This window comes from Rhinoraja longicauda, chromosome 7 (assembly GCF_053455715.1).
Source record: "Rhinoraja longicauda isolate Sanriku21f chromosome 7, sRhiLon1.1, whole genome shotgun sequence".
In the NCBI taxonomy this organism is placed as follows: Eukaryota; Metazoa; Chordata; class Chondrichthyes; order Rajiformes; family Arhynchobatidae; genus Rhinoraja; species Rhinoraja longicauda.
Genome location: NC_135959.1, coordinates 710,235 through 735,994, shown reverse-complemented (window position 1 = coordinate 735,994; position 25,760 = coordinate 710,235). Strand labels below are relative to the sequence as shown.

At 60.0% G+C, this 25,760-nt stretch overlaps 1 protein-coding gene across 4 annotated transcripts in view; it reads left to right on the top strand.

Moving 5' to 3' along the window:
• fhip1b (FHF complex subunit HOOK interacting protein 1B) overlaps positions 1-23,478 on the top strand; it is an 88,148-nt gene extending 64,670 nt beyond the window's left edge. For 3 of the 4 annotated variants that reach the window (XM_078401928.1, XM_078401929.1, XM_078401930.1), the window contains exons 8-12: positions 5,143-5,312; positions 8,518-9,705; positions 18,910-19,088; positions 21,846-22,008; positions 23,134-23,478. In XM_078401928.1, the coding sequence (XP_078258054.1) occupies positions 5,143-5,312; positions 8,518-9,705; positions 18,910-19,088; positions 21,846-22,008; positions 23,134-23,432 (1,999 nt within the window). In that variant the 3' untranslated portion in view covers positions 23,433-23,478. The remainder of the gene's footprint in view (positions 1-5,142; positions 5,313-8,517; positions 9,706-18,909; positions 19,089-21,845; positions 22,009-23,133) is intronic. The other variant, XM_078401931.1, reaches the window with a different exon arrangement.
• The last annotated feature ends 2,282 nt before the right edge of the window (positions 23,479-25,760 follow it).

The window sequence follows — 25,760 nt, the reverse complement described above, 5'->3', positions numbered from 1 at the left end:
AATTAACCTACGAACCTGCACGTCTTTGGAGTGTGGGAGAAAACCGGAGCGCCCGGAGAAAACTCACGGGGGGAAACGTACAAACTCCGTACAGACAGCACCCATGGTCGGGATCAAACCTGGGTCTAGAAACATCGAAAATAGGTGCAGGTGTGGAAGGGGCGGTGTGAGGGGATGTGGGGGGGTCGGGGCGGTGTGGGGAGGTGTGGAGGGGTCGGGGCGGTGTGGGGGGGTGTGGAGGGGTCGGGGCGGTGTGGAGGGGTCGGGGCGGGTGTGGAGGGGTCGGGGCGGTGTGGAGGGGTCGGGGCGGTGTGGAGGGGTCAGGGCGGTGTGTGGGGGGGTCGGGGCGGTGTGGGGCGGGGTCGGGGCGGTGTGGGGCGGTGTGGAGGGGTCGGGGCGGTGTGGAGGGGTCGGGGCGGTGTGGGGGGGTCGGGGAGGTGTGGGGGGGTGTGGAGGGGTCGGGGCGGTGTGGGGGGGTGTGGAGGGGTCGGGGCGGTGTGGGGGGGTGTGGAGGGGTCGGGGCGGTGTGGGGCGGTGTGGAGGGGTCGGGGCGGTGTGGAAGGGTCGGGGCGGTGTGTGGAGGGGTCGGGGCGGTGTGGGGCGGGGTCGGGGCGGTGTGGGGCGGTGTGGAGGGGTCGGGGCGGTGTGGAGGGGTCGGGGCGGTGTGGGGCGGTGTGGGGGGGTCGGGGCGGTGTGGAGGGGTCGGGGCGGTGTGGGGAGGTGTGGAGGGGTCGGGGCGGTGTGGAGGGGTCGGGGCGGTGTGGAGGGGTCGGGGCCGTGTGGGGCGGTGTGGAGGGGTCGGGGCGGTGTGGGGCGGTGTGGGGGGGTCGGGGCGGTGTGGAGGGGTCGGGGCGGTGTGGGGCGGTGTGGAGGGGTCGGGGCGGTGTGGGGGGGTCGGGGCGGTGTGGGGGGGTCGGGGCGGTGTGGAGGGGTCGGGGCGGTGTGGGGGGGTCGGGGCGGTGTGGTGGGGTCGGGGCGGTGTGGAGGGGTCGGGGCGGTGTGGAGGGGTCGGGGCGGTGTGGGGCGGTGTGGAGGGGTCGGGGTGGTGTGGGGCGGTGTGGGGGGGTCGGGGCGGTGTGGGGGGGTCGGGGCGGTGTGGGGGGGTCGGGGCGGTGTGGAGGGGTCGGGGCGGTGTGGGGGGGTCGGGGCGGTGTGGTGGGGTCGGGGCGGTGTGGAGGGGTCGGGGCGGTGTGGAGGGGTCGGGGCGGTGTGGGGCGGTGTGGAGGGGTCGGGGTGGTGTGGGGCGGTGTGGGGGGGTCGGGGCGGTGTGGGGGGGTCGGGGCGGTGTGGGGCGGTGTGGAGGGGTCGGGGGGGGCGGTGTGGGGGGGTCGGGGCGGTGTGGGGGGGTCGGGGCGGTGTGGGGCGGTGTGGAGGGGTCGGGGCGGTGTGGGGCGGTGTGGAGGGGTCGGGGCGGTGTGGAGGGGTCGGGGCGGTGTGGGGGGGTCGGGGCGGTGTGGGGGGGTCGGGGCGGTGTGGGGGGGTCGGGGCGGTGTGGGGGGGTCTGGGCGGTGTGGGGCGGTGTGGAGGGGTCGGGGCGGTGTGGAGGGGTCGGGGCGGTGTGGGGCGGTGTGGAGGGGTCGGGGCGGTGTGGAGGGGTCGGGGCGGTGTGGGGGGGTCGGGGCGGTGTGGGACGGTGTGGAGGGGTCGGGGCGGTGTGGAGGGGTCGGGGCGGTGTGGGGGGGTCGGGGCGGTGTGGGGGGGTCGGGGCGGTGTGGAGGGGTCGGGGCGGTGTGGGGGGGTCGGGGCGGTGTGGAGGGGTCGGGGCGGTGTGGGCGGTGTGGAGGGGTCGGGGCGGTGTGGAGGGGTCGGGGCGGTGTGGGACGGTGTGGAGGGGTCGGGGCGGTGTGGAGGGGTCGGGGCGGTGTGGGACGGTGTGGAGGGGTCGGGGCGGTGTGGGGGGGTCGGGCGGTGTGGGACGGTGTGGAGGGGTCGGGGCGGTGTGGAGGGGTCGGGGCGGTGTGGGCGGTGTGGAGGGGTCGGGGCGGTGTGGGGCGGTGTGGAGGGGTCGGGGCGGTGTGGGCGGTGTGGAGGGGTCGGGGCGGTGTGGGGCGGTGTGGGGGGGTCGGGGCGGTGTGGGGGGGTCGGGGCGGTGTGGGGGGGTCGGGGCGGTGTGGGGGGGTCGGGGCGGTGTGGGGGGGTCGGGGCGGTGTGGGGGGGTCGGGGCGGTGTGGGGGGGTCGGGGCGGTGTGGGGCGGGTGGGGGGGTCGGGGCGGTGTGGGGGGGTCGGGGCGGTGTGGAGGGGTCGGGGCGGTGTGGAGGGGTCAGGGCGGTGTGGGGGGGTCGGGGCGGTGTGGGGCGGTGTGGGGGGGTCGGGGCGGTGTGGGGGGGTCGGGGGGGTCGGGGCGGTGTGGGGGGGTCGGGGCGGTGTGGGGGTCGGAGCGGTGTGGGGGGTCGGGGCGGTGTGGGGGGGTCGGGGCGGTGTGGGGGGGTCGGGGCGGTGTGGGGGGGTCGGGGCGGTGTGGGGGGGTCGGGGCGGTGTGGGGGGGTCGGGGCGGTGTGGGGGTCGGGGCGGTGTGGGGGTCGGGGCGGTGTGGGGGTCGGGGCGGTGTGGGGGTCGGGGCGGTGTGGGGGGTCGGGGTTGTGTGGGGGGTCGGGGTGGTGTGGGGGGGTCGGGGTGGTGTGGGGGTCGGGGTGGTGTGGGGGTCGGGGTGGTGTGGGGTGGTGTGGGGGTCGGGGTGGTGTGGGGGGTCGGGGTGGTGTGGGGGCTTCTGGTTGGTGTGGGGGGGTCGGGGCGGTGTGGGGGGGTCGGGGCGGTGTGGGGGGGTCGGGGCGGTGTGGGGGGGTCGGGGCGGTGTGGGGGGGTCGGGGCGGTGTGGGGCGGTGTGGGGCGGTGTGGGGGGGTCGGGGCGGTGTGGGGCGGGTGGGGGGGTCGGGGCGGTGTGGGGCGGTGTGGGGAGGTGTGGGGGGGTCGGGGCGGTGTGGGGCGGTGTGGGGGGGTCGGGGCGGTGTGGGGCGGTGTGGAGGGGTCGGGGCGGTGTGGAGGGGTCAGGGCGGTGTGGGCGGTGTGGGGGGGTCGGGGCGGTGTGGGGCGGTGTGGGGGGGTCGGGGCGGTGTGGGGGGGTCGGGGCGGTGTGGGGGGGTCGGGGCGGTGTGGGGGTCGGGGCGGTGGTTGGGGTCGGGGCGGTGTGGGGGGGTCGGGGCGGTGTGGGGGGGTCGGGGCGGTGTGGGGGGGTCGGGGCGGTGTGGGGGTCGGGGTGGTGTGGGGGTCGGGGTGGTGTGGGGGGTCGGGATTGTGTGGGGGGTTGGGGTGGTGTGGGGGGGTCGGGGTGGTGTGGGGGTCGGGGTGGTGTGGGGGGGTGGTGTGGGGGCGTCTGGTTGGTGTGGGGGGGTCGGGGCGGTGTGGGGGGGTCGGGGCGGTGTGGGGGGGTCGGGGCGGTGTGGGGGGGTCGGGGCGGTGTGGGGGTCGGGGTGGTGTGGGGGGTCGGGGTGGTGTGGGGGGGTCGGGGTGGTGTGGGGGGGTCGGGGTGGTGTGGGGGTCGGGGTGGTGTGGGGGGTCGGGGTGGTGTGGGGGGGTTGTGGTGGTGTGGGGGGGTCGGGGTGGTGTGGGGGGGTCGGGGTGGTGTGGGGGGTCGGGGTGGTGTGGGGGTGGGTCGGGGTGGTGTGGGGGCGTCTGGTTGGTGTGGGGGGGTCGGGGCGGTGTGGGGGGGTCAGGCGGTGTGGGGGGGTCGGGGCGGTGTGGGGGGGTCGGGGCGGTGTGGGGGTCGGGGTGGTGTGGGGGGTCGGGGTGGTGTGGGGGGGTCGGGGTGGTGTGGGGGGGTCGGGGTGGTGTGGGGGTCGGGGTGGTGTGGGGGGTCGGGGTGGTGTGGGGGGGTCGTGGTGGTGTGGGGGGGTCGGGGTGGTGTGGGGGGGTCGGGGTGGTGTGGGGGGTCGGGGTGGTGTGGGGGTGGGTCGGGGTGGTGTGGGGGTGGGTCGGGGTGGTGTGGGGGTGGGTCGGGGTGGTGTGGGGGTGGGTCGGGGTGGTGTGGGGGTGTCGGGGTGGTGTGGGGGGGTCGGGGTGGTGTGGAGGGGTCGGGGTGGTGTGTGGGGGGGTCAGGGTGGTGTGGGGGGGTCGGGGTGGTGTGGGGTGTGGGGGGTCGGGGTGGTGTGGGGGGTCGGGGTGGTGTGGGGGGGTCGGGGTGGTGGGGGGGGGGGGGGTCGGGGTGGTGTGGGGGGGTCGGGGCGGTGTGGGGGTGTGGGGAGGTCAGGGTGGTGTGGGGAGGTCAGGGTGGTGTGGGGGGTTCGGGTTGGTTTGGGGGGTCGGGGTGATGTGGGGGTGGGTCGGGGTGGTGTGGGGGTGGGTCGGGGTGGTGTGGGGGTGGATCGGGATGGTGTGGGGGTGTCGGTGTGGTGTGGGGGGGTCGGGGTGGTGTGGGGGGGTCGGGGTGGTGTGGGGGGGTCGGGGTGGTGTGGGGGGTCGGGGTGGTGTGGGGGTGTCGGGGTGGTGTGGGGGGGTCGGGGTGGTGTGGGGGGTCGGGGTGGTGTCGGGGTGGTGTGGGGGGGTCGAGGTGGTGTGGGGGGGTGTGGGGGGGTCAGGGTGGTGTGGGGGGGTCGGGGCGGTGTGGGGGGGTCGGGGCGGTGTGGGGGGGTCGGGGTGGTGTGGAGGGGTCGGGGCGGTGTGGGGGGTGTGGGGGGGTCGGGGTGGTGTGGGGGTGTCGGGGTGGTGTGGGGGGGTCGGGGTGGTGTGGGGGGTTCGGGGCGGTGTGGGGGGGTCGGGGTGGTGTGGGGGGTGTGGGGGGGTGGTGTGGGGGTGTTGGGGTGGTGTGGGGGGGTCGGGGTGGTGTGGGGGGGTCGGGGTGGTGTGGGGGGGTCGGGGGGGTGTGGGGGGTCGGGGTGGTGTGGGGGGTGTGGGGGGGTCAGGGTGGTGTGGGGGGGTCGGGGCGGTGTGGGGGGGTCGGGGCGGTGTGGGGGGGTCGGGGCGGTGTGGGGGGGTCGGGGTGGTGTGGAGGGGTCGGGGCGGTGTGGGGGGTGTGGGGGGGTCGGGGTGGTGTGGGGGTGTCGGGGTGGTGTGGGGGGTGTGGGGGGGTCGGGGTGGTGTGGGGGGGTCGGGGCGGTGTGGGGGGTGTGGGGGGTTCGGGGCGGTGTGGGGGGTCGGGGTGGTGTGGGGGGGTCGGGGCGGTGCTGTGGGGGGGTGAGCTCACGGTGACCTCTCCCACCTGTGCCCAGGTACCTGATCCCGTGCAGCCACGTGATGGTGAGCCAGCGCAGTGCGGTGAAGGAGCTGGACCTGTACGGGAAGACGGCGGACAAGTTCCTGTCCCTCATCCCCGACTGCTGCAAACCCCACAACATGGCCACGCCCGAGCACGAGGAGGAGCACGCCGTCTGGTCCAAAGGTCAGTCCCTGACGGGGGTGGGGGTCAGTCTCTGCCTCTGACCGGGGTTGTTGGGGGGGGGGGGTCTGTGCCCAGTGGGAGAGGGACAGTGGGGGGGGGGGGGTATGAACCCACTGGGTGAGCATTGTACAAGGGTATGGGGGAACACAGGGTTTTGGGGTGGGGCAGTGTGTGAGTGGGGAGAGGGGGTGGAAGGACAGAGGTTGGTGAGGGGCAATGTGGGACGGGTGTTGGGAATCAGGGCCTCCGGGGGAGGGGTAGAATGGGAGGGGGTGGACAGGGTGGGGATAGCTGGGGGGGGGAAAGGGAAACGGGGTTTGGGGGTGGGGTGGGGGAGTGAGTATAAGATGTTGCCAGGAATAGACCGACCGGGCAGACGCACAGTGTCTCTTGCCCAGAGTTGGGGAATCGAGAACCAGAGGACACCGGTTTAAGATATGGGGGGGGGGGGGGGAGATTTAATAGGAACCCGTGGGGTAACTTTTCACACAGAGGGTGGTGGGTGTACGGAACGAGCTGCCAGAGGAGGTAGTTGAGGCTGGGACTATCGCAACTTTTAAGAAACATTTAGACGGGCACATGGATAGGACAGGTTTGGAGCCAAACCTGGCTAGGTGGGACTGGTGTAGATGGGACATGTTGGCCGGTGTGGGCAAGTTGGGCCGAAGGGCCTGTTTCCACGCGGTATCCAAGGAAACAGGCCTGTTGCCCTTTGGGCAGCTGCTCCACCTTGTGGCTGATACGTTTTACTGCGAACATAGAAACATAGACAATAGGTGCAGGAGGCGGCCATTCAGCCCTTCGAGCCAGCACCGCCATTCATTGTGATCATGGCTGATCATCCACAATCAGTAACCTGTGCCTGCCTTCTCCCCATATCCCTTGATGCCACTAGCCCCTAGAGCTCTATCTAACTCTCTGTTAAATCCATCCAGTGAATCGGTCTCCACTGCCCTCTGTGGCAGAGAATCCCACACATTCACAACTCTCTGGGTGAAAAGGTTCCTACTCACCTCAGTTTTAAATGGCCTCCCCTTTATTCTTAGACTGTGGCCCCTGGTTCTGGACTCGCCCAACATTGGGAACATTTTTCCTGCATCTAGCTTGTCCAGTCCATTTATACTTTTATGTTACTATAAGATCCCCTCTCATCCTTCTAAACTCCAGTGAATACAAGCCCAGTCATTTCAATCTTTCCTCATATGACAGTCCCGCCATCCCAGGTATCAATCTCGTGAACCTGCGCTGCACTGCCTCAATTACAAGGATGTCCTTCCTCAAATTAGGAGACCAAAACTGTACACAATACTCCAGATGTGGTCTTACCAGGGCCCTATACAACTGCAGAAGAGCCTCTTTACTCCTATACTGAAACCCTCTCGTTATGAAGGCCAACATTCCATTAGCTTTCTTCACTGCCTGCTGTACCTGCACGCCAACTTTCAGTGACTGGTGTACAAGGACACCCAGGTCTCGCTGCACTTCCCCTTTACCTAACCTGACACTATTGAGATAATAATCTGCCTCTTTGTTTTGACCGCCAAAGTGGATAACCTCACATTTATCTACATTATACTGCATCTGCCACACATCTGCCCACTCACTCAACCTGTCCAGGTCACCCTGCAACCTCATAACATCCTCTACGCAGTTCACACTGCCAGATGCTGGAGTAACTCAGTAGGACAGGGCGGTGGTGGGGGAGCATGGGAGGGGTGGGGGACAGGGAGGGGGCGGGGTGGGGGAGTGGTGGGTGGGGGACAGGGAGGGGGCGGGGTGGGGGAGTGGTGGGTGGGGGACAGGGAGGGGGCGGGGTGGGGGAGTGGTGGGTGGGGGACAGGGAGGGGGCGGGGTGGGGGAGTGGTGGGTGGGGGACAGGGAGGGGGCGGGGTGGTGGGTGGGGGACAGGGAGGGGGCGGGGTGGGGGAGTGGTGGGTGGGGGACAGGGAGGGGGCGGGGTGGGGGAGTGGTGGGTGGGGGGGGGTGTGGGTGTGGTTCCGCGTTTCTGCACTAACCCGGTGATGAGGAGAGGGTGTTGGGGATGAGTGTGGGTGTGATGGGGGGGCTGAGGGCTTGTAGGTGATGTGTGGGAGGGGTGGGGGCCAGGTGGTGTGGGAGGGGCGGTGTGGGTCCGCGTTGCCGCACTGACCAGGTGATGGAGGCGAGGAGGGGGCGAGGGGGTTTTGAGGGGTGGGGAGAGGTCTGAGGTACGGGAGGGGGTCTCTGTCCATCCACTCAATGGGGGGGTGTTGGGGGGGTGGGGGACAGGGCGGGGTGGGAGGGGCGGTGTTGGGGGGGTGGGGGACAGGGAGAGGTAGAGGGAGGGGAGGGGTGGGTAGGGGGAGAGGTAGGGGAGGGTGGGTAGGGGGAGGGGTGGGGAGAGGTAGGTGGAGGGGTGGGGAGAGGTAGGGGGAGGGGAGTGGTGAGGAGAGGAAGGGGGAGGGGAGGGGAGTGGTGGGGAGAGGTAGGGGAGGGGTGGGGAGGTAGGTGAGGGGAGTGGTGGGTAGGGGGGTAGGGGGAGGTGTGTGGAGGTAGGGGGAGGTGTGGGGAGAGGTAGGGGGGGAGTGGTGAGGAGAGGTAGGGGGAGGGGTGGGGAGAGGTAGGGGAGGGGTGGGGAGGTAGTGGAGGGGTGGGGAGGTAGGGGGAGGGGTGGGGAGAGGTAGGGGAGGGGTGGGGAGGTAGGCGAGGAGGGGTGGGGATGTAGGGGGAGGGGTGGGTAAGGAGAGGTAGGGGAGTGGTGGGGAGAGGTAGGGGGAGGGGAGTGGTGGGGAGGTAGGGGAGGGGAGTGGTGGGTAGGGGGGGAGGGGAATGGTGGGGAGGGTGGGGAGGTAGGGGGAGGGGTAGTGGGAGGGGTGAGGAGGTAGGGGGAGTGGTGGGGAGGTAGGGGAGGGGTGGGGTGGGGAGGTAGGGGAGGGTGGGGAGGTAGGGGGAGGGGTAGTGGGAGGGGTGAGGAGGTAGGGGGAGGGGTGGGGAGGTAGGGGTAGGTGGAGTGGTGGGGAGATAGGGGAGGGGAGTGGTGGGTAGGGGGGGAGGGGAATGGTAGGGAGGTAGGTGGTGGGGAGAGGTTGGGGGAGGGGTGGGGAGGGGAGGGGTGGGGAGGTAGGGGAGGGGTAGGGGGAGTGGTGGGGGGGGAGGGAGGGGATGGGGTATGGGGAGGTGAGGAGGGGTTCGTGTATCCGCACTAACTGCTGCCCCTTGCCCGCAGCTCACGGCAGCCCCAGCATCGACAGCTCGACGGTAAAGGCGGCAGTACCCAAGCCGGCCACGCCCAGCCGCATCTCGTTGTTTGCGTGGCAGCAGAGCGCGGGCGCGGAGGGGGGCAGCGTGCCGCGGTCCCCGGGTGGGGTCCCTGGAGAGCTGGCCCCCTGTAGCCCCTCACACGGGCGCTGGGAGGAGGTGAGCGAGCTGGACTGCAACTACCTGCAGTACCTGCAGGACGCTCGGATGCACATTGACCGCTGCGTGTGGGCCTGCAGCCTGTGGTCTGCACCCTACGATGGGTGCCAGCCCCACCCCGGTTCGGCCTTGTCCCTCGCCACCGACGCCGACGCTGTACACTTGCGCATGGACCACTTTGGCCCCGAGCGGCCGCACTCCGGCCCCGAGCGGTCACACTCCGGCCTGGCACTGACCGCGGCACTGCCCACCAAGGACAGCGGGCAGGGGCAGCGGCTGGAGAACGGCCAGTGCGACGTGCCGCCAGGGGGCATCGCTGCCCCGCACAGCAAGAAGAGGGGCCTGCGGAGAGGGAGGGGGGGTACGATGCCAGGCCGGGGGCCGCGGGGGCCGGCTGGTGACCCTCTCCGCTCCGGCCCCAGTGGACACGCGGCCCTGCTGAATGGGGTGGGCGATGAGGAGAGGGTCACGCTGCCCATGGCCCGGGACCACCCAGACACCTGCCTGCTGGTCAAGAAGGTGCGAAGGAACGGCCCCGACAGGACCCGCCCCCGCAGGGAGGGGCCCGGCCCCCGGGGAGGGGCCGCAGAAGCCCCCGACCGACTGGCCGGCGGTCCCGGCAACCCAGCGGGCAGCGAGTCCATGGACAGACTGATCGATGAGCTGCTGGACAGAGCTCCAGCCGAGGGGAACGGCAGGGGGCTGAATGTGGAGCGGTTCTCACAGGAGCTGCAGGAGATGGAGGTGCGCATGGCCAACTGGGCGCGGGCGGACCGGAGCGTCGTGGGCACAGGGTGCCCAGCCCAGGGCCAGGAGGAGGCAGAGGCACGGGAGGAGGGAGAGGAGGAGGAGGAGGAGGAGGAGGAGGAGCCCGAGGATGAGAGGTCCAACCAACACCGGGCCGAGGGGTGCCAACCCAACACCAGCCTGGCCAGGGTGGAACCCAGGGTGCCCATCAGTGGGCAGTTGCTCGAGCAACAGGGGCAGCCTTACACAGGTGAGCAACACCCCAGGTACAGGTAAACCCTACACAGGTGTCACACCGCCCCAGGTACAGGTGTACCCTACACAGGCGTGACACTGCCCCAGGTGCAGGTAAACCCTACACAGGTGAGCAACACCCCAGGTCCAGGTAAACCTTACACAGGTGAGCAACACCCGAGGTACAGGTAAACCCTACACAGGTGAGCAACACCCCAGGTACAGGTATACCCTACACAGGTGAGCAACACCCCAGGTACAGGTAAACCCTACACAGTTTAACAACATCACAGGTACAGGTGTACACTACACAGATGAGCAACACCCCAGATACAGGTGTACCCTACACAGGTGAGCAACACCCCAGGTACAGGCAAAACCCTACACAAGTGAGCAACACCCCAGGTACAGGTAAACCCTTATCAGGTGTGACACTGCCCCAGGTACAGGGTGAGCAACACCCCAGGTACAGGTAAACCCTAAACAGGTGTGACACTGCCCCAGGTACAGGGTGAGCAACACCCCAGGTACAGGTAAACCCTACACAGGTGAGCAACACCCTAGGTACAGGTAAACCCTACACAGGTGAGCAACAACCCAGGTTCAGGTAAACCCTACACAGGTGTGTCACTGCCCCAGGTAAGAGGGGGACCCTACACAGGGGAGCAACACCCCAGGTACAGGTGTACCCTACACAGGTGTGACGCACCCCAGGTACAGGTAAACCCTACACAGGTGAGCAACACCCCAGGTACAGGTGCACACGACACAGGTGTGACACACCCCAGGTGCATGTAAACCCTACACAGGTGAGCAATACCCCAGGTACAGGTAAACCCTACATGGGTGAGCAACACCTCAGGTACAGGTAAACCCTACACAGGTGAGCAACACCCCAGGTACAGGTGTACCCTACACAGGTGTGACGTACCCCAGGTACAGGTAAACCCTACACAGATAAGCAACACCCCAGGTACAGGTAAACCCTACACAGGTGTGACACTGCCCCAGGAACAGGTGTACCCTACACAGGTGAACAACACCCCAGGTGCGGGTATACCCTACACAGGTGTGACACACCCCAGATACAGGTAAACCCTACACAGGTGTGACCAATTTGTGGAGTGTGTCCGAGATGGTTCTTAGAACAGCTTGTACTGGAGCCTACCAGGTAGGAGGCAATTCTGGATTTAGTGTTGTGTAATGAACCTGATTTGATAAGGGAACTCAAGGTAAAATAGCCATTAGGAGGCAGTGATCACAATATGATAAGTTTTACTCTACAAATTGAGAGGGAGAATGGAAAATCGGAAGTGTCAGTATTACAGTATAGCAAAGGGGATTACAGAGGCATGAGGCAGGAGCTGGCCAGAATTGACTGGAAGGAGGCCCTAGCAGGGAAGACGGTGGAACAGCAATGGCAGGTATTCCTGGGAATAATGCAGAGGTTGCAGGATCAATTTATCCCAAAGAGGAGCAAAGATTCTAAGGGGAGTAAGAGACACCTGTGGCTGACAAGGGAAGTCAAGGACAGCATAAAAATAAAAGAGAATAAGTATAACATAACAAAGAAGAGCGGGAAGCCAGAGGATTGGGACTCTTAAAGAGCAACAGAAGAAAACTAAAAAGGCAATACGGGGAGAAAAGACGAGTTACGAAGGTAAACTAGCCAATAATATAAAGGAGGATAGTAAAAGCTTCTTTAGGTATGTGAAGAGGAAAAAAATAGTCAAGGCAAATGTGGGTCCCTTGAAGACAGAAGCGGGGAAATTTATTACGGGGAACAAGGAAATGGCAGACGAGTTAAACCGGTACTTTGGATTTTTTTTTTTAGATTTTATAGAAACAGCGCAGAAACAGGCCCTTCGGCCCACCGGGTCCGCGCCGCCCAGCGATCTCCGCACACTAACACTATCCTACACCCACTAGGGACAATTTTTACATTTGCCCAGCCAATTAACCTACATACCTGTACGTCTTTGGAGTGTGGGAGGAAATCGAAGATCTCGGAGAAAACCCACGCAGGTCACAGGGAGAACGTACAAACCCCGTACAGACGGCGCCCGTAGTCAGGATCGAACCTGGGTCTCCGGCGCTGCATTCGCTGTAAGGCAGCAACTCTACCGCTGCGCCACCGTGCCGCCCTGTCTTCAATAAGGAAGATACAAACAATCTCCCAGATGTTCTAGTGGCCAGAGATCCTAGGGTGACGGAGGAACTGAATGAAATTCACATTAGGCAGGAAATGGTGTTGGGTAGACTGATGGGAGTGAAGGCTGATAAATCCCCAGGGCCTGATGGTCTGCATCCCCAGGGCCTGATGGTCTGCATCCCCAGGGCCTGATGGTCTGCATAAGGAGGTGGCTCTAGAAATCATGGACGCATTGGTGATCATTTTCCAATGTTCTATAGATTCAGGATCAGTTCCTGTGGATTGGAGGGTAGCTAATGTTATCCCACTTTTTAAGAAAGGAAGGAGAGAGAAAACAGGAAATTATAGACCAGTTAGTCGGACATCAGTGGTGGGGAAGATGCTGGAGTCAATTATAAAAGACAAAATTGCGGAGCATTTGGATAGTAGTAACAGGATCGTTCCGAGTCAGCATGGATTTACGAAGGGGAAATCATGCTTGACTAATCTTGTGGAATTTTTTGAGGATGTAACTAGGAAAATGGACAGGGGAGAGCCGGTAGATGTAGTGTACCTTGACTTTCAGAAAGCCTTCGACACAAGCCTCTTAAGGATAGCGGAGTCAGGGGGTATGGGGAGAAGGCAGGAACGGGGTACTGATTGAGAATGATCAGCTATGATCCCATTGAATGGCTCGAAGGGCCGAATGGCCTACTCCTGCACCTATTGTCTATTGACACTGCCCCAGGTACAGGTAAACCCTACACAGGTGAGCAACACCCCAGGTACAGGTGTACCCTACACAGGTGAGACATTGCCCCAGGCACAGGTATACCTTACACAGCTGAGCAACACCCCAGGTCCAGGTGAGTCCTTCACAGGTGTGTCACTGCCCCAGGTACACATACAGGTACCGGTTTGTCACTGCCCCACGTACATGTACAGTTACAGGTACACCCTTACACAGGCGAGCAACACCCCAGGGTACAGGTGTACCCTACGCAGTTGTGTCACTGCCCCAGGTACAGGTAAACCCTACACAGGTGTGTCACTGCCCCCAGGTACAGGTATACCCTACACAGGTGTGTCACTGCCCCAGTTACAGGTATACCTTACACAGGTGAGCAACACCCCAGGTACAGGGAAACACTACACAGGTGAACAACACCCCAGGTACAGGTAAACCCTACACAGGTGTGTCACTGCCCCAGGTACAGGTATACGCTACACAGGTGTGTCACTGCCCCAGGAACAGGTATACCCTTGCACAGCTGTGTCACTGCCCCAAGTACTCTTACAGGTACAGGTGTGTCACTGCCCCGAAGTACAGTTACTGGTATACCCTTACACAAGTGTGTCACTGCCCCAAGTACATGTACAGTTACAGGTGTGTCAATGCTCCAGGTACATATACGGTTACAGGTGTGTCACTCCCCCAGGTATACATACAGTTACAGGTGTGTCACTGCCCCAGGTACATGTACAGTTACAGGTATACCCTTATACAGGTGTGTCACTGCCCCAGGTACATGTACAGTTACTGGGGTGTCACTGGCCCAGGTACAGTTACAGGTGTGTCACTGCCCCAGGTACACGTACAGTTACAGTTGTATCCTTACACAGATGTGTCATTGCACCGGTACAGGTACACCCTTGCACAGGTAAATCACACCCAGATACACGTACAGCCCAACACATGTGTTACACCCCAGAGAGGTACACCCCCTACACAGGTGTGTCACTGCCCCAGGTAAAGGTACACCCCTACACAGGTGTGTCACAGTGGGCTGTGACCCACCTGTGTAGGGGTGTACCTGGGGCAGTGGCACACCTGTGTAGGGGTGTACCCGAAGTGCTACACTGGTGTATCACTGCCCCAAGTATACTCCTGCACAGGTGTGTCGTTGCCCGCAGGTACACCTCTGCACAGGTGGGTCACACCACCGGGCGCAGCCCCCCACAGGTGGGTCATTTCCCCAGGTACACCTCTACACAGGTGAGTCTCACCCCATGTGGAGGTACAATCCTACACAGGTGCGTCTCAGTGACCCGGGCACTGGTCTTTTACCCAGGGTAAGGAAATCAAAACTAGCAAGGACGTTTAAGGTGAGAGGGTCAGGATTTACTGTGAACTGGAGGGGCAACTTTTCCACACAGAGGGTGGTGGGTATATGGAACAATAGATAATAGGTGCAGGAGGAGGCCATTTGGCCCTTCGAGCCAGCACCGCCATTCAATGCGATCATGACTGATCATTCTCAATCAGTACCCCGTTCCTGCCTTCTCCCCATACCCCCTGACTCCGCTATCCTAAAGAGCTCTATCTAGCTCTCTTGAATGCTGCCAGAGGAGGTAGTTGAGGCAGGTACTATAACAACATTAAATGGCCATTTATTCAAGGATATGTGGCAGGCTCAGGCAAATGGCACCAGCTTAGAAACATAGAAAATAGGTGCAGGAGGAGGCCATTTAGCCCTTCGAGCTAGCACCACCATTCATTGTGATCATGGCTGATCGTCCACAATCAGTAACCTGTGCCTGCCTTCTCCCCATATCCCTTGATTCCACTAGCCCCAAGAGCTCTATCTAATTCTCTTTTAAATTCATCAAATGAATTGGCCTCCACTGCCCTTTGTGGCAGAGAATTCCACAATTTCACAACTCTCTGGGTGAAAAAATGTAGTCTCACCTCAGTTTTAAAAATTGTCTCCCCTTTATTCTTAGACTGAGGCCCCCGGTTCTGGACTCCCCCAACATTGGGAACGTTTTTCCTGCAGCTAGCTTGTCCAGTCCTTTTATAATTTTATACGTCTCTATAAGATCCCCTCTCATTCTTCTGAACGCCAGTGAATACAAGCCCAGTCTTTTCAATCTTTCCTCATACGACAGTCCCTCGATCCTGGGGATTAACCTCGTGAACCTATGCTGCACTGCCTCAATAGCAAGGACGTCCTTCCTCAAATTAGGAGACCAAAACTGCACACAATACTCCAGATGTGGCCTCACCAGGGCCCTGTACAACTGCAGAAGGACCTCTTTACTCCTATACTAAAATCCTATATGGAACGAGCTGCCAGAGGGGGTAGTCGAGGCACGTACTATAACAACATTAAATGTTCATTTATTAGAGGGATATGTGGCAGGTTCAGGCAAATGGCACCTGTCTCATACAACATGGATACAAGCCCTTTGGCCCAACTTTCCCATGCTGAGCAAGATGTCCCATCTCCACCTGCCCACGTTGGCACATATTCCTCTAAGCCAGTCTCATCCATGTACCTGTCCAAATGTCTTTTGAATTATGTTATAGCACCTTCCTCAACTACCTCCTCTGGCAGCTCATTTTATATACCTGCCACCTTCTGTGTGAAAAAGGTGCCCCTCAGATTCCTGATATACACCGATCAGCCAAAACATTATGACCACTGAGAGGCAAAGTGAATAACATTGATTATCTTGTTACAATGGCACCTGTCAGGGGGTGGGATATATTAGGCAGCAAGTGAACAGTCGGTTCTTGAAGTTGATGTGTTGGATGCAGGAGAAATGGGCAGGAGTAAAGACCTGAGCGACTGACAAGGGCCAAATTGTTATGGCCAGACGACTGGGTCAGAGCATCTGTGAAACGGCAAGGCTTGTGGGGTGCTCCTGGTCAGCAGTGGTGAGTACCTACCGACAGTGGTCCTAGGACCGCCATTGGTGGAGCGGGAGCACGTGGCCGCTGGCTGGGTGAGGACGCGTGGGGCGCGGGGCAGTGACGTCACCCTATGTCCCTTATTTTGGGAGTGAGGAAGTTGGCGACGCTACTGATACGGGGAAAGGGCGGTCCCGTACGGGGGCAAACTAATTTAGCTCAAAATACAGGATGTCCTGGCTAATACGGGTCTGTTGGCAACCCTAGCTGTGGCTTCGGGAACGTCCAGCTGAGAGAGAAGGTTTGTTGCAAATAGACTTTGAGGAACAGGGGAGCAATTAAAATGCAGAGCACAGGTAATACATCCTGGAGCCAGCCTGATCAGTGTGTGGCAGGTGTGACCTCACCTCTACACCTGAGTACGATTCCCTTCAGTCTCATTAACCCTAAACCCCCCCCTCAGAGATGAGAAAAAACTTTTTCACCCAGAGAGTTGTGAATTTGTGGAATTCTCTGCCACAGCAGGCAGTGGAGGTCAATTCACTGGATGATTTTTAAAAGAGAGTTAGATAGAGCTCATGGGGCTAGCGGAATCAAGGGATATGGGGAGAAGGCAGGCACGGGTTACTGATTGTGGATGATCAGCCATGATCACAATGAATGGTGGTGCTGGCTCGAAGCCTCCTCCTGCACCTATTTTTTTTTGTTTCTAACCCGACCCCCCCCCCTCACTCATTAACCCTAACCCTCGCACTTTAATTAACCCTTTGTTTCCCTGTTATTTCGTCAGTAAATGTGGAAGTGTGTGAAAATCAACTTACTCCTTATTTTCTCCAAAGTACTGGTGGGAGGAACTTACAGAGTAATACAGCACGCAAACAGGCCCTTTGGCCCAACTTGCTTACATTGTCCAACATGTCCCAGCTACACTAGTCCCACCTGCCTGAGTTTGGTCCATATCCCTCCAAACCTGTCCTATCCATGTACCTGTCTAACTGTTTCTTAAATGTTGGGATAGTCCCAGCCTCAACTACCTCCTCTGGCAGCTCGTTCCATACACCCACCACCCTCTGTGTGGAAAACTTACCTCTCAGGTTCCTATTAAATCTTTTCCCCTTCACCTTGAACCTATGTCCTCTGGTCCTCGATTCACCTCAGTGGGTCAGGCAGCAGCTCAGGAGCAGAAACAGACAGACAACTTTTCCAGTCGGGAGTCTTCTTCAGAATCTGATGGATCATTCTGTAGAAGGATCCCAACCTGAAATGTTGTCTGTCCATTTTCCTTCTACGTATCGAGGCAGAAGGTCACACAGCACAGAGACTGACCAAGACGCTCCATCGACACGAGTTGCATTTGCCTGCGTTTGGCCCACATCCCTCTGAAATTTTCTTATCCATGTACTTGTTTAAATATTGTTATTGTCCCTGCCTCAACTACCTCCTCTGGCAGCTCGTTACATACACTCACCACCCTCTGTGTGAAAAAGTTGCCCCTCAGGTTCTTATTAAATCTTACCCCTCTCACCTTAAACCTGTGTCTTGTGGTACTTGATTTTCCTACTCTAGGTAAAACACTCTAGGTCAAGGGTTATGGGGAGAAGGCAGGAGAATAGGGGTTCGGAGGGTGAGATAGATCAGCCATGATTGAATGGCGGAGTAGATGTGATGGGCTGAATGGCCTAATTCTGCTCCTATCTCATAACTGCATTCATCCTATCTGTTCCACATGATTTTATTCACCTCTATAAGTTCATACCTCAGCCTCCTGTGCTCCAAGAGATAAAGTCCTCGCCTTCCCAACCTCTCCCTGTAGCTCGGGCCCTCGACTCCTGGCAACATGCGTGTACATTTTTTCTGCACCCTTTCCAGCTTAACAACATCCTTCATACAGTAAGAAACATAGACAATAGGTGCAGGAGGAGGCCATTCGGCCCTTTGAGCTAGCACCGCCATTCAATGTGATCATGGCTGATCGTCCAAAATCAGAAACCGGTTTCCTCCCGCACTCCAAAGACGTGCAAGTTTGTAGGTTAATTAGCTTCTGTAAATTGTTTCTAGGTTGCAGGATAGAACAGGTATATGGTTGATTGTTGGTTGGCATGGGGCTCTGTGGCTGAAGAGGCCATTTCCACGCTGTACCTCGAAAACAAAAAACAAAATCTATCTAAATTTGATGGTGGTTTTATCTCTAATCAGATTACATCTGCTTTGATCTGAAAATATCTGTTTCATTTGGGATTTGCTGTAACAAAAATGTTGGATAAATATGCAAGTCATCAGTCTGACACTTGCATAACACTGCCTAAAACCAGCCCGGTTATGAGTGATTTAATGAAATCATCCTGATGGATATGTCAAATTCAACGCATCAAGCATCCAGCATTTTTCCTCACAGCTATTTTAAACGATTGTATAATTATTTTTTTCCTGCTTTTTCCCCCTATCCCTTGATTCCGTTGGCCCTAAGAGCTAAATCTAACTCTCTTGAAAACATCCCAGAAGGGACATGTCGTTAGTAGGCAGCGCGCTGGGATAGTCTTTTAGGTTAAAATCTGTAGCTCCCTGATGCCAGAACCCACGCCAGGCTGTGCATCTTCCGATGTCATAGACCTGCCAGTGGGACATCACAGAACCCACGCCAGGCTGTGCATCTTCCGATGTCATACACCTGCCAGTGGGACATCACAGAACCCACGCCAGGCTGTACATCTTCCGATGTCATACACCTACCAGTGGGACATCACAGAACCCACGCCAGGCTGTGCATCTTCCGATGTCATACACCTGCCAGTGGGACATCACAGAAACCACAGGTTCAGCCACTGACTTCATTCCAAACACCCTTTCTCATCCCACTCACCCTCGACCTGACTTTCTCTGCATTTTATTCTAGGTCATAAGGGATAGGAGAGGAATTAGGCCATTCAGCCCATCGAGTCTACTCCACCATTCAATCATGGCTGATCTATCTCTCCCTGCAAACCCCATTCTCCTGCCTTCTCCCTGTAACCTTTAACATCTGTAACTTCCAAACCCGTAACTGACTTTCAGAAAGCCTTCGACAAGGTCCCACATAGGAGATTAGTGGGCAAAATTAGAGCACATGTTATTGGGGTAGGGTACTGACACGGATAGAAAATTGGTTGGCAGACAGAAAGCAAAGAGTGGGGATAAATGGGTCCCTTTCAGAATAGCAGGCAGTGACTAGTGGGGTACCGCAAGGCTCGGTGTTGGGACCGCAGCTATTTACAATATACATTAATGACTTAGATGAAGGGATTAAAAGTAACATTAGCAAATTTCCCTCCTGCCACAGTGACGTGTTGGTGTGACTAACTCTGACGGTCTCTCTCCCTCTTTCTCTCCCTCTCTCTCCCCCTCTCCTTCCCCTCCAGTCACAGTGACATGTTGGTGTGACTAACTCTGCCGGCCTCTCTCTCTCTGTCCATCTCCAGGCTCGTTCATTGCTGTCTTGTTCACCAAGCTGGAGAACATGTTGCAGAACTCACTGTATGTCAACTTCCTGCTGACGGGGATCATCGCACAGCTGGCCTGTTACCCCCAGCCCCTCCTGCGCTCTTTCCTGCTCAACAGCAACATGGTCTTCCAGCCCAGCGTCAAGTCCCTCATCCAGGTGGGTCTCAGCCCCCTCCCCACTGCTGGGGGCATCTGCTCCAGTGAGATAGTGTATTATTGTCACGTGTACCGAGGTGCAGTGAACAGCTTGTTTTGCGTGCTAACCAGTCAGCAGAAAGACAACACATGATTACAATCGAGCCGTCCACAGTGTACAGATACATGATCAAGGGAATAACGTTTAGTGCCAGGTAAAGTCCGATTAAAGATAGCCAAGGGTCACCAACGAGGTAGATGGGAGCTCAGAACGTTCTCTAGTTGGGGAGAGGACGGTTCAGTTGCTTGATAACAGCCGTCCCTGAATTTGGAGGTGTGTGTTTTCATACTTCTTGCCTGATGGGAGAGGAGGGAGTGAGTGGGATGAGAGTCATAGAGTGATACAGTGTGGAAACAGGCCCTTCGGCCCAACTTGCCCACATCGGCCAACATGTCCCAGCTACACTAGTCCCACCTGCCTGCGCTTGGTCCATATCCCTCCAAACCTGTCCTAACCATGTACCTGTCCAAGTGTCCTTTAAATGTTCTTATAGTCCCAACCTCAACTACCTCCTCTGGCAGCTTGTTCCATACACCCACCATCCTCTGTGTGAAAAAGTTACCCCTCGGATTCCTATTAAATCTTTTCCCCTTCACCTTGAACCTATGTCCTCTGGTCCTCGATTCCCCTACTCTGGGCAAGAGACTCTGTTCATCTACCCGGTCTATTCCTCTCATGATTTTGTACACCTCTATAATATCTCCCCTCGTTCTCCTGCGCTCCATGGAATAGAGACCCAGCCTACTCAACCTCTCCCTGTAGCTCACACCCCCTAGTCCTGGCAACATCCTCGTAAATCTTCACTGAACCCTTTCCAGCTTGACAATATCTTCCCTATAACATGGTGCCCAGAACTGAACACAATATTCTAAATGCAGTCTCACCAACGTCTTGTACAACTGCAACATGACCTCCCAACTTCTGTACTCAATACTCTGACCGATGAAGGCCAATGTACCAAAAGCCTTTTTGACCACATTATCTACCTGTGACTCGACCTTCAAGGAATTATTCACCTGCACTCCTAGATCCCTCTGCCCTACAACAGTACCCAGAGGCCTACCATTCACTGTGTAGGTCCTGCCCTTGTTAGACTTCCTAAAATGCAACACCTCACATTTCTCTGTATTAAATTCCATCAACCAATCCTCCGCCCACCTGGCCAATCGATCAAGATCCTGCTGCAGTTTTTCACAACCATCTTCACTATCTGACTGGTCTGACTATAGACTGGTCCTTGATTATATTGCTGGCCTCGCCGAGGCAGCGTGAGGTGTAGATGGGGGCGATGGAAGGGAGGTTGGTTTGTGTGATGGTCTGGGCTGCATCCACAACTCTGCAATTTCTAGCGGTCTTGGATGGAGCTGTTCCCCAAACCGGGCTGTGATGCATCCCGATAAAATGCTTTCCACGGCATTTCTGTGAATGATTTCTCTGGCACTCCCTCACCAGGCTGAGTCAGAGCTCTGGCCCCGAAACATCGTCCGTCCAAATCCCCCCACAGATGCTGAAAATAAACCAGAGAGGGTGCAGGAGGGGATTGGACACATTAGAGGCAGATAACATGTTCCCAATGTTGGGGGAGTCCAGAACAAGGGGCCACAGTTTGAGAATAAGGGGTAGGCCATTTAGAACGGAGATGAGGAAGAACTTTTTCAGTCAGAGGGTGGTGAAGGTGTGGAATTATCTGCCTCAGAAGGCAGTGGAGGCCAGTTCGTTGGATGCTTTCAAGAGAGAGCTGGATAGAGCTCTTAAGGATAGCGGAGTGAGGGGGTATGGGGAGAAGGCAGGGACGGGGTACTGATTGATAGTGATCAGCCATGATCGCATTGAATGGCGGTGCTGGCTCGAAGGGCTGAATGGCCTACTCCTGCACCTATTGTCTATTGTCTATTGTCTATTGTCTAGGAGAGATTCACCAGGATGTTGCCTGGGCTTGCGGGCTTGAGTTACAGGGGGAGGTTGGACAGGCTGGGACATTGTCCTTTGGAGCGTAGGAGGCTGAGGGGTGACCTTATTGAGGTGTACAAGATCATGAGGGGCACGGATAAAGTGAACGCTCACAGTGTTTCCCAGCGTAGAGGATTATAAAGCTAGAGGGCACAGGGTTAAGGTGAGAGGGGAGAGATTTAAGAGGGATCTCACCTTCTACACTCAGAGGGTGGTCGGTATCTGGAACGAGCTGCCACAGGAAGCTGTGGAAGCGGGTACAATTTAGACAGATGTATGGATAGGTGGGGGTGGGGGTGAGGTGGGGGTGAAGGAGGGGTGGGGGTGAGGGAAGGGCGGGGGTGAAGGAGGGGTGGGGGTGAGGTGAGGTGGGGGTGAAGGAGGAGGGGTGGGGTGAGGGAGGGACGGGGGTGAGGGAGGAGTGGGGGTGAGAGGGGGTGGGGTGAGGGAGGGGTGGGGGTGAGGTGAGGTGGGGTGAGGGGGGGTGGGGGTGAGGGAGGGGTGGGGGTGAGGGAGAGGTGGGGTGAGGGAGGGATGGGGGTGAGGTGGGGTGAGGGAGGGGTGGGGGTGAGGGAGGGGTGGGGGTGAGGGAGGGATGGGGGTGGGGTGAGGGGCGGTGGGGGTGTGTGGGGGTGAGGGAGCTCTATGCTGTGGGGGGAGCGTTGTAATGGGGCTGTTGCAATGTGCCGCCAGGCTCTCCCCACCCCGGGTCGGGTCGCGTTCCTCCCTCTCACTAACGTGGTCTCCCCCCCCCCCCCCCCCCTTCAGGTGCTCGGGACGGTGAAGAACAAGATCGAGGTGTTTGCCGCCTCCCAGCACGACTTCCCCACCCTGCTGTACAAAGCCCGCAAATACCTCATCGCCCGCGGCAAGCTGGACTGGTCCGAGTCGCCCAACTCTGTGCCCCCGTTACGCCGCTCCGAGAGCCTCGGTAACTCCCCCCCCCCCCCCCCCCCCCATACACACACACCCCACACCGGCACCCCCCCCACACACCCCCACACACACCCCCATCCCCACCCACCCCACACACACCCCCACAACCCCCCCCCCACACACACCCCCCACCCCCACAACCCCCCCCCCCCCCACACGCCCCCCCCCCCCCCCCCCCCCACAACCCCCCCCCCCCCCCACACCGGCACACCGTGACCAGAGAAATCAATCTCTCACACCCCTCACCCCCGCCCCCACACCGGTACACGGTAACCAAAGATATCTCTTTCCCCCCCCCCCCCCCCCCCCTCACCGGCACACCGTACCCAACCGGGAATGTCTCCCCCCCCCCCCCCGGCTCCACCGTAACCCGAGGGCTCACCCTCACCCCCGCCCCACTCCAGTACACGTTAAGTGGAGAGGTGAGTGTGCCAGCACCCGGCACTCCCACACACACACACACACACCCCCATCCCCACCCCACCCCCACACCCCCCCCCCCCCACACACATACCCCCACCCCACAACCCCCCCCCCACACATACCCCCACCACACACCCCCACCACACATACCCACACCCCCACAACCCCCCCCACACACATGTGTGTGTCTGACGTTCATGTGTGTGACTGAAGTTGTTCATGTATGACACTGCTGTGTGTTGTAGTTGGAGATGTGTGTGACATTGTTCATGTATGTGTGAGACGGTGTTCATGTATGACATTGCCGTGGCCCCTTATGTTGCAGTGCGGAGCCGTGTGTGTGACTCTGTTCATGTATGTGTGACATTGTTCATGTATGAAACTGCCGTGTTTCCATGTGTTGCATTGCGGAGCTATGTGTGTGTGACAGTGCTCATGTGTGTGTGTATGACGGTGCTCATGTATGACATCGCCAGGTCCGTGTGTTGCAGTGCGGAGCTCTGTGTGTGTGTGTGTGTGGCGGTGCTCATGTATGACGCTGCTGTGTCCGTGTGTGTGTGACAGTGCTCATGTATGACGCTGCCGTGTGTGTGTGTGACGGTGCTCATGTATGGTGGTGCTCATGTATGACGCTGCCGTGTCCGTGTGTGTGTGTGGCGGTGCTCATGTATGACGTTGCCGTGTCCGTGTGTTGCAGTGCGGAGCCGCAAGCCGTCTCTGGGTGAGCTGATCCTCCGTCATACCAACAGCCCGACCCGGGCCCGGCAGGCGGCCCAGTTGGCACTACAACATGTCCGTGAGGGGCAGCTCCTCCACTCCCTCACCGGCACCTCCATCTTCAAGGGCTCGGCCGAGAAACACAACGAGGCGCTGAGGGTGAAGAACGCCGTCTACTGCTCGCTCATCTTCTCAGAGTTCCTGAAGGAATTGGCGGCCATCGCCCAGGAGCACGCGGTCACCCTCTCTCCCTGGCCGCTGCTCGACCGCCAGGAGTGACACAGGCCCCCCCCCCCTGCAGTCATCCCCCCTCCCTGGCCGCTGCTCGACCGCCAGGAGTGACACAGGCCCCCCCCCCCCCCCCCCTGCAGTCACCCCCCCCTCCCTGGCCGCTGCTCGACCGCCAGGACTGACACAGACCCGTCCCCCCCCCCCCCGCACAGAGCGCCCCCCAGGGTAGACAGACCCCCCCCCCCCCGCCTCCTGCTCGACCGCCAGGACTGACACACACCCGTGTACCCTACAGAGAGCGCCCCCAGGGGTAGACAGACCCCCCCACTACAGAGCGTGCCCCCCGGGGTAGACAGAACCCCCCTCCCTGCCTCCTGCTCGACCGCCAGGACTGACACACACCCGTGTACCCTACAGAGAGCGCCCCCCGGGGTAGACAGACCCCCCCCCTACAGGGAGTGCCCCCCGGGGTAGACAGACACCTCCCCCCCCCTCTCCAGCGCAGGCGCCCCACACACCCCACACACACACACACCCCACACACACACACCCCACACACACACACCCCACACACACACACCCCACACACACACACCCCACACATCCCACACACACACACACCCCACACACACACACACCCCACACACACCCCACACACCCCACACACACACACCCCACACACACACACCCCACACACACCCCACACACACACACCCCACACACACACCCCACACACACACACCCCACACATCCCACACACACACACACACACCTCACACACACACACACCCCACACACACCCCACACACACCCCACACACCCTACACACACCCCACACACCCCACACACCTACACACACCCCACACACACACACCCCATACATCCCACACACACACACCCCACCACAAACACCTCCCCAGCGGCAGCTGCCGTCTGAATGTACGGCTCACACAGCCATGGTTCCCCACTGTCCGACGCTCCCTCACGCAAACTGCACACGCGTGTACACACACACTCACAAAGACACAGACACATACACTCCCACACTCAAACTTGCACACTCAGACACTAACACACGCAGACACACACACACACTCGCTCACACACACACACAGATATACACAAGACACACTCACACACACTCGCTCACACACACACACACACACAGATATACACAAGACACACACACACACAGATATACACAAGACACACACACACACTCGCTCACACACACACACACACACAGATATACACAAGACACACACACACACACACACACAGAGATATACACAAGACACACTCACACACACTCGCTCACACACACACACAGATGTACACAAGACACACACACTCTGGTCTCTGCCCCTGCAGTCCTAGCCCACCCTACTGGGAGCAGACTCCCCCGAGAGTGAGTGAGGGAGGGGCACTGGGGAACCATGTACCCCCCACAGCCAGACGCCCCCCGAGAGGGGCACTGGGGAACCATGTACCCCCCCCCCCCCCACAGCCAGACACCCCCCGAGAGGGGCACTGGGGAACCATTTACCCCCCCCCCCCCACAGCCAGACGCCCCCCGAGAGGGGCACTGGGGAACCATGCCCCCCCCCCCACAGCCAGACACCCCCCGAGAGGGGCACTGGGGAACCATGTACCCCCGCCCACAGCCAGACGCCCCCCGAGAGGGGCACTGGGGAACCATGTACCCCCCCCCCCCCACAGCCAGACACCCCCCGAGAGGGGCACTGGGGAACCATGTACCCCCCCACCGCCCACAGCCAGACGCCCCCCGAGAGGGGCACTGGGGAACCATGCCCCCCCCCCCCACAGCCAGACGCCCCCCGAGAGGGGCACTGGGGAACCATGTACCCCCCCCCCAGCTGTACAGTCACAGCCGATCAATGGATGTAAAGCAGAGATTTCTGCCTTGTAAATATTGCAATATTTTTCTATGAAAAGCAGCTTGTCGGTGTTCATTCCCACCTCTCCTCACCTGTTTGAATGGTCAACGTTTACCACACAAGATCTTTGCTCAAGATTCATCACGGTGGCGCAGCGGTAGAGTTTGCCACCTTACAGCGAATGCAGCGCCGGAGACCCGGGTTCCATCCCGACTACGGGCACTGTCTGTACGGAGTTTGCACGTTCTCCCCGTGACCTGCGTGGGTTTTCTCCGGGCGCTTCGGTTTCTCCCACACTCCAAAGACGTTCAGGTTTGTAGGTTAATTGGCTACTGTAAATTCTTCTTGTAAATTGTCCGAGTGTGTGTAGGATAGTGTTAGTGTTGCGGGATCGCTGGTCGGCACGGACCCGGTGGGCCGAAGGGCCTGCTTTGTATCTCTAAAACTGAAACTAAAAATCATAGAGTCATAGAGTGAT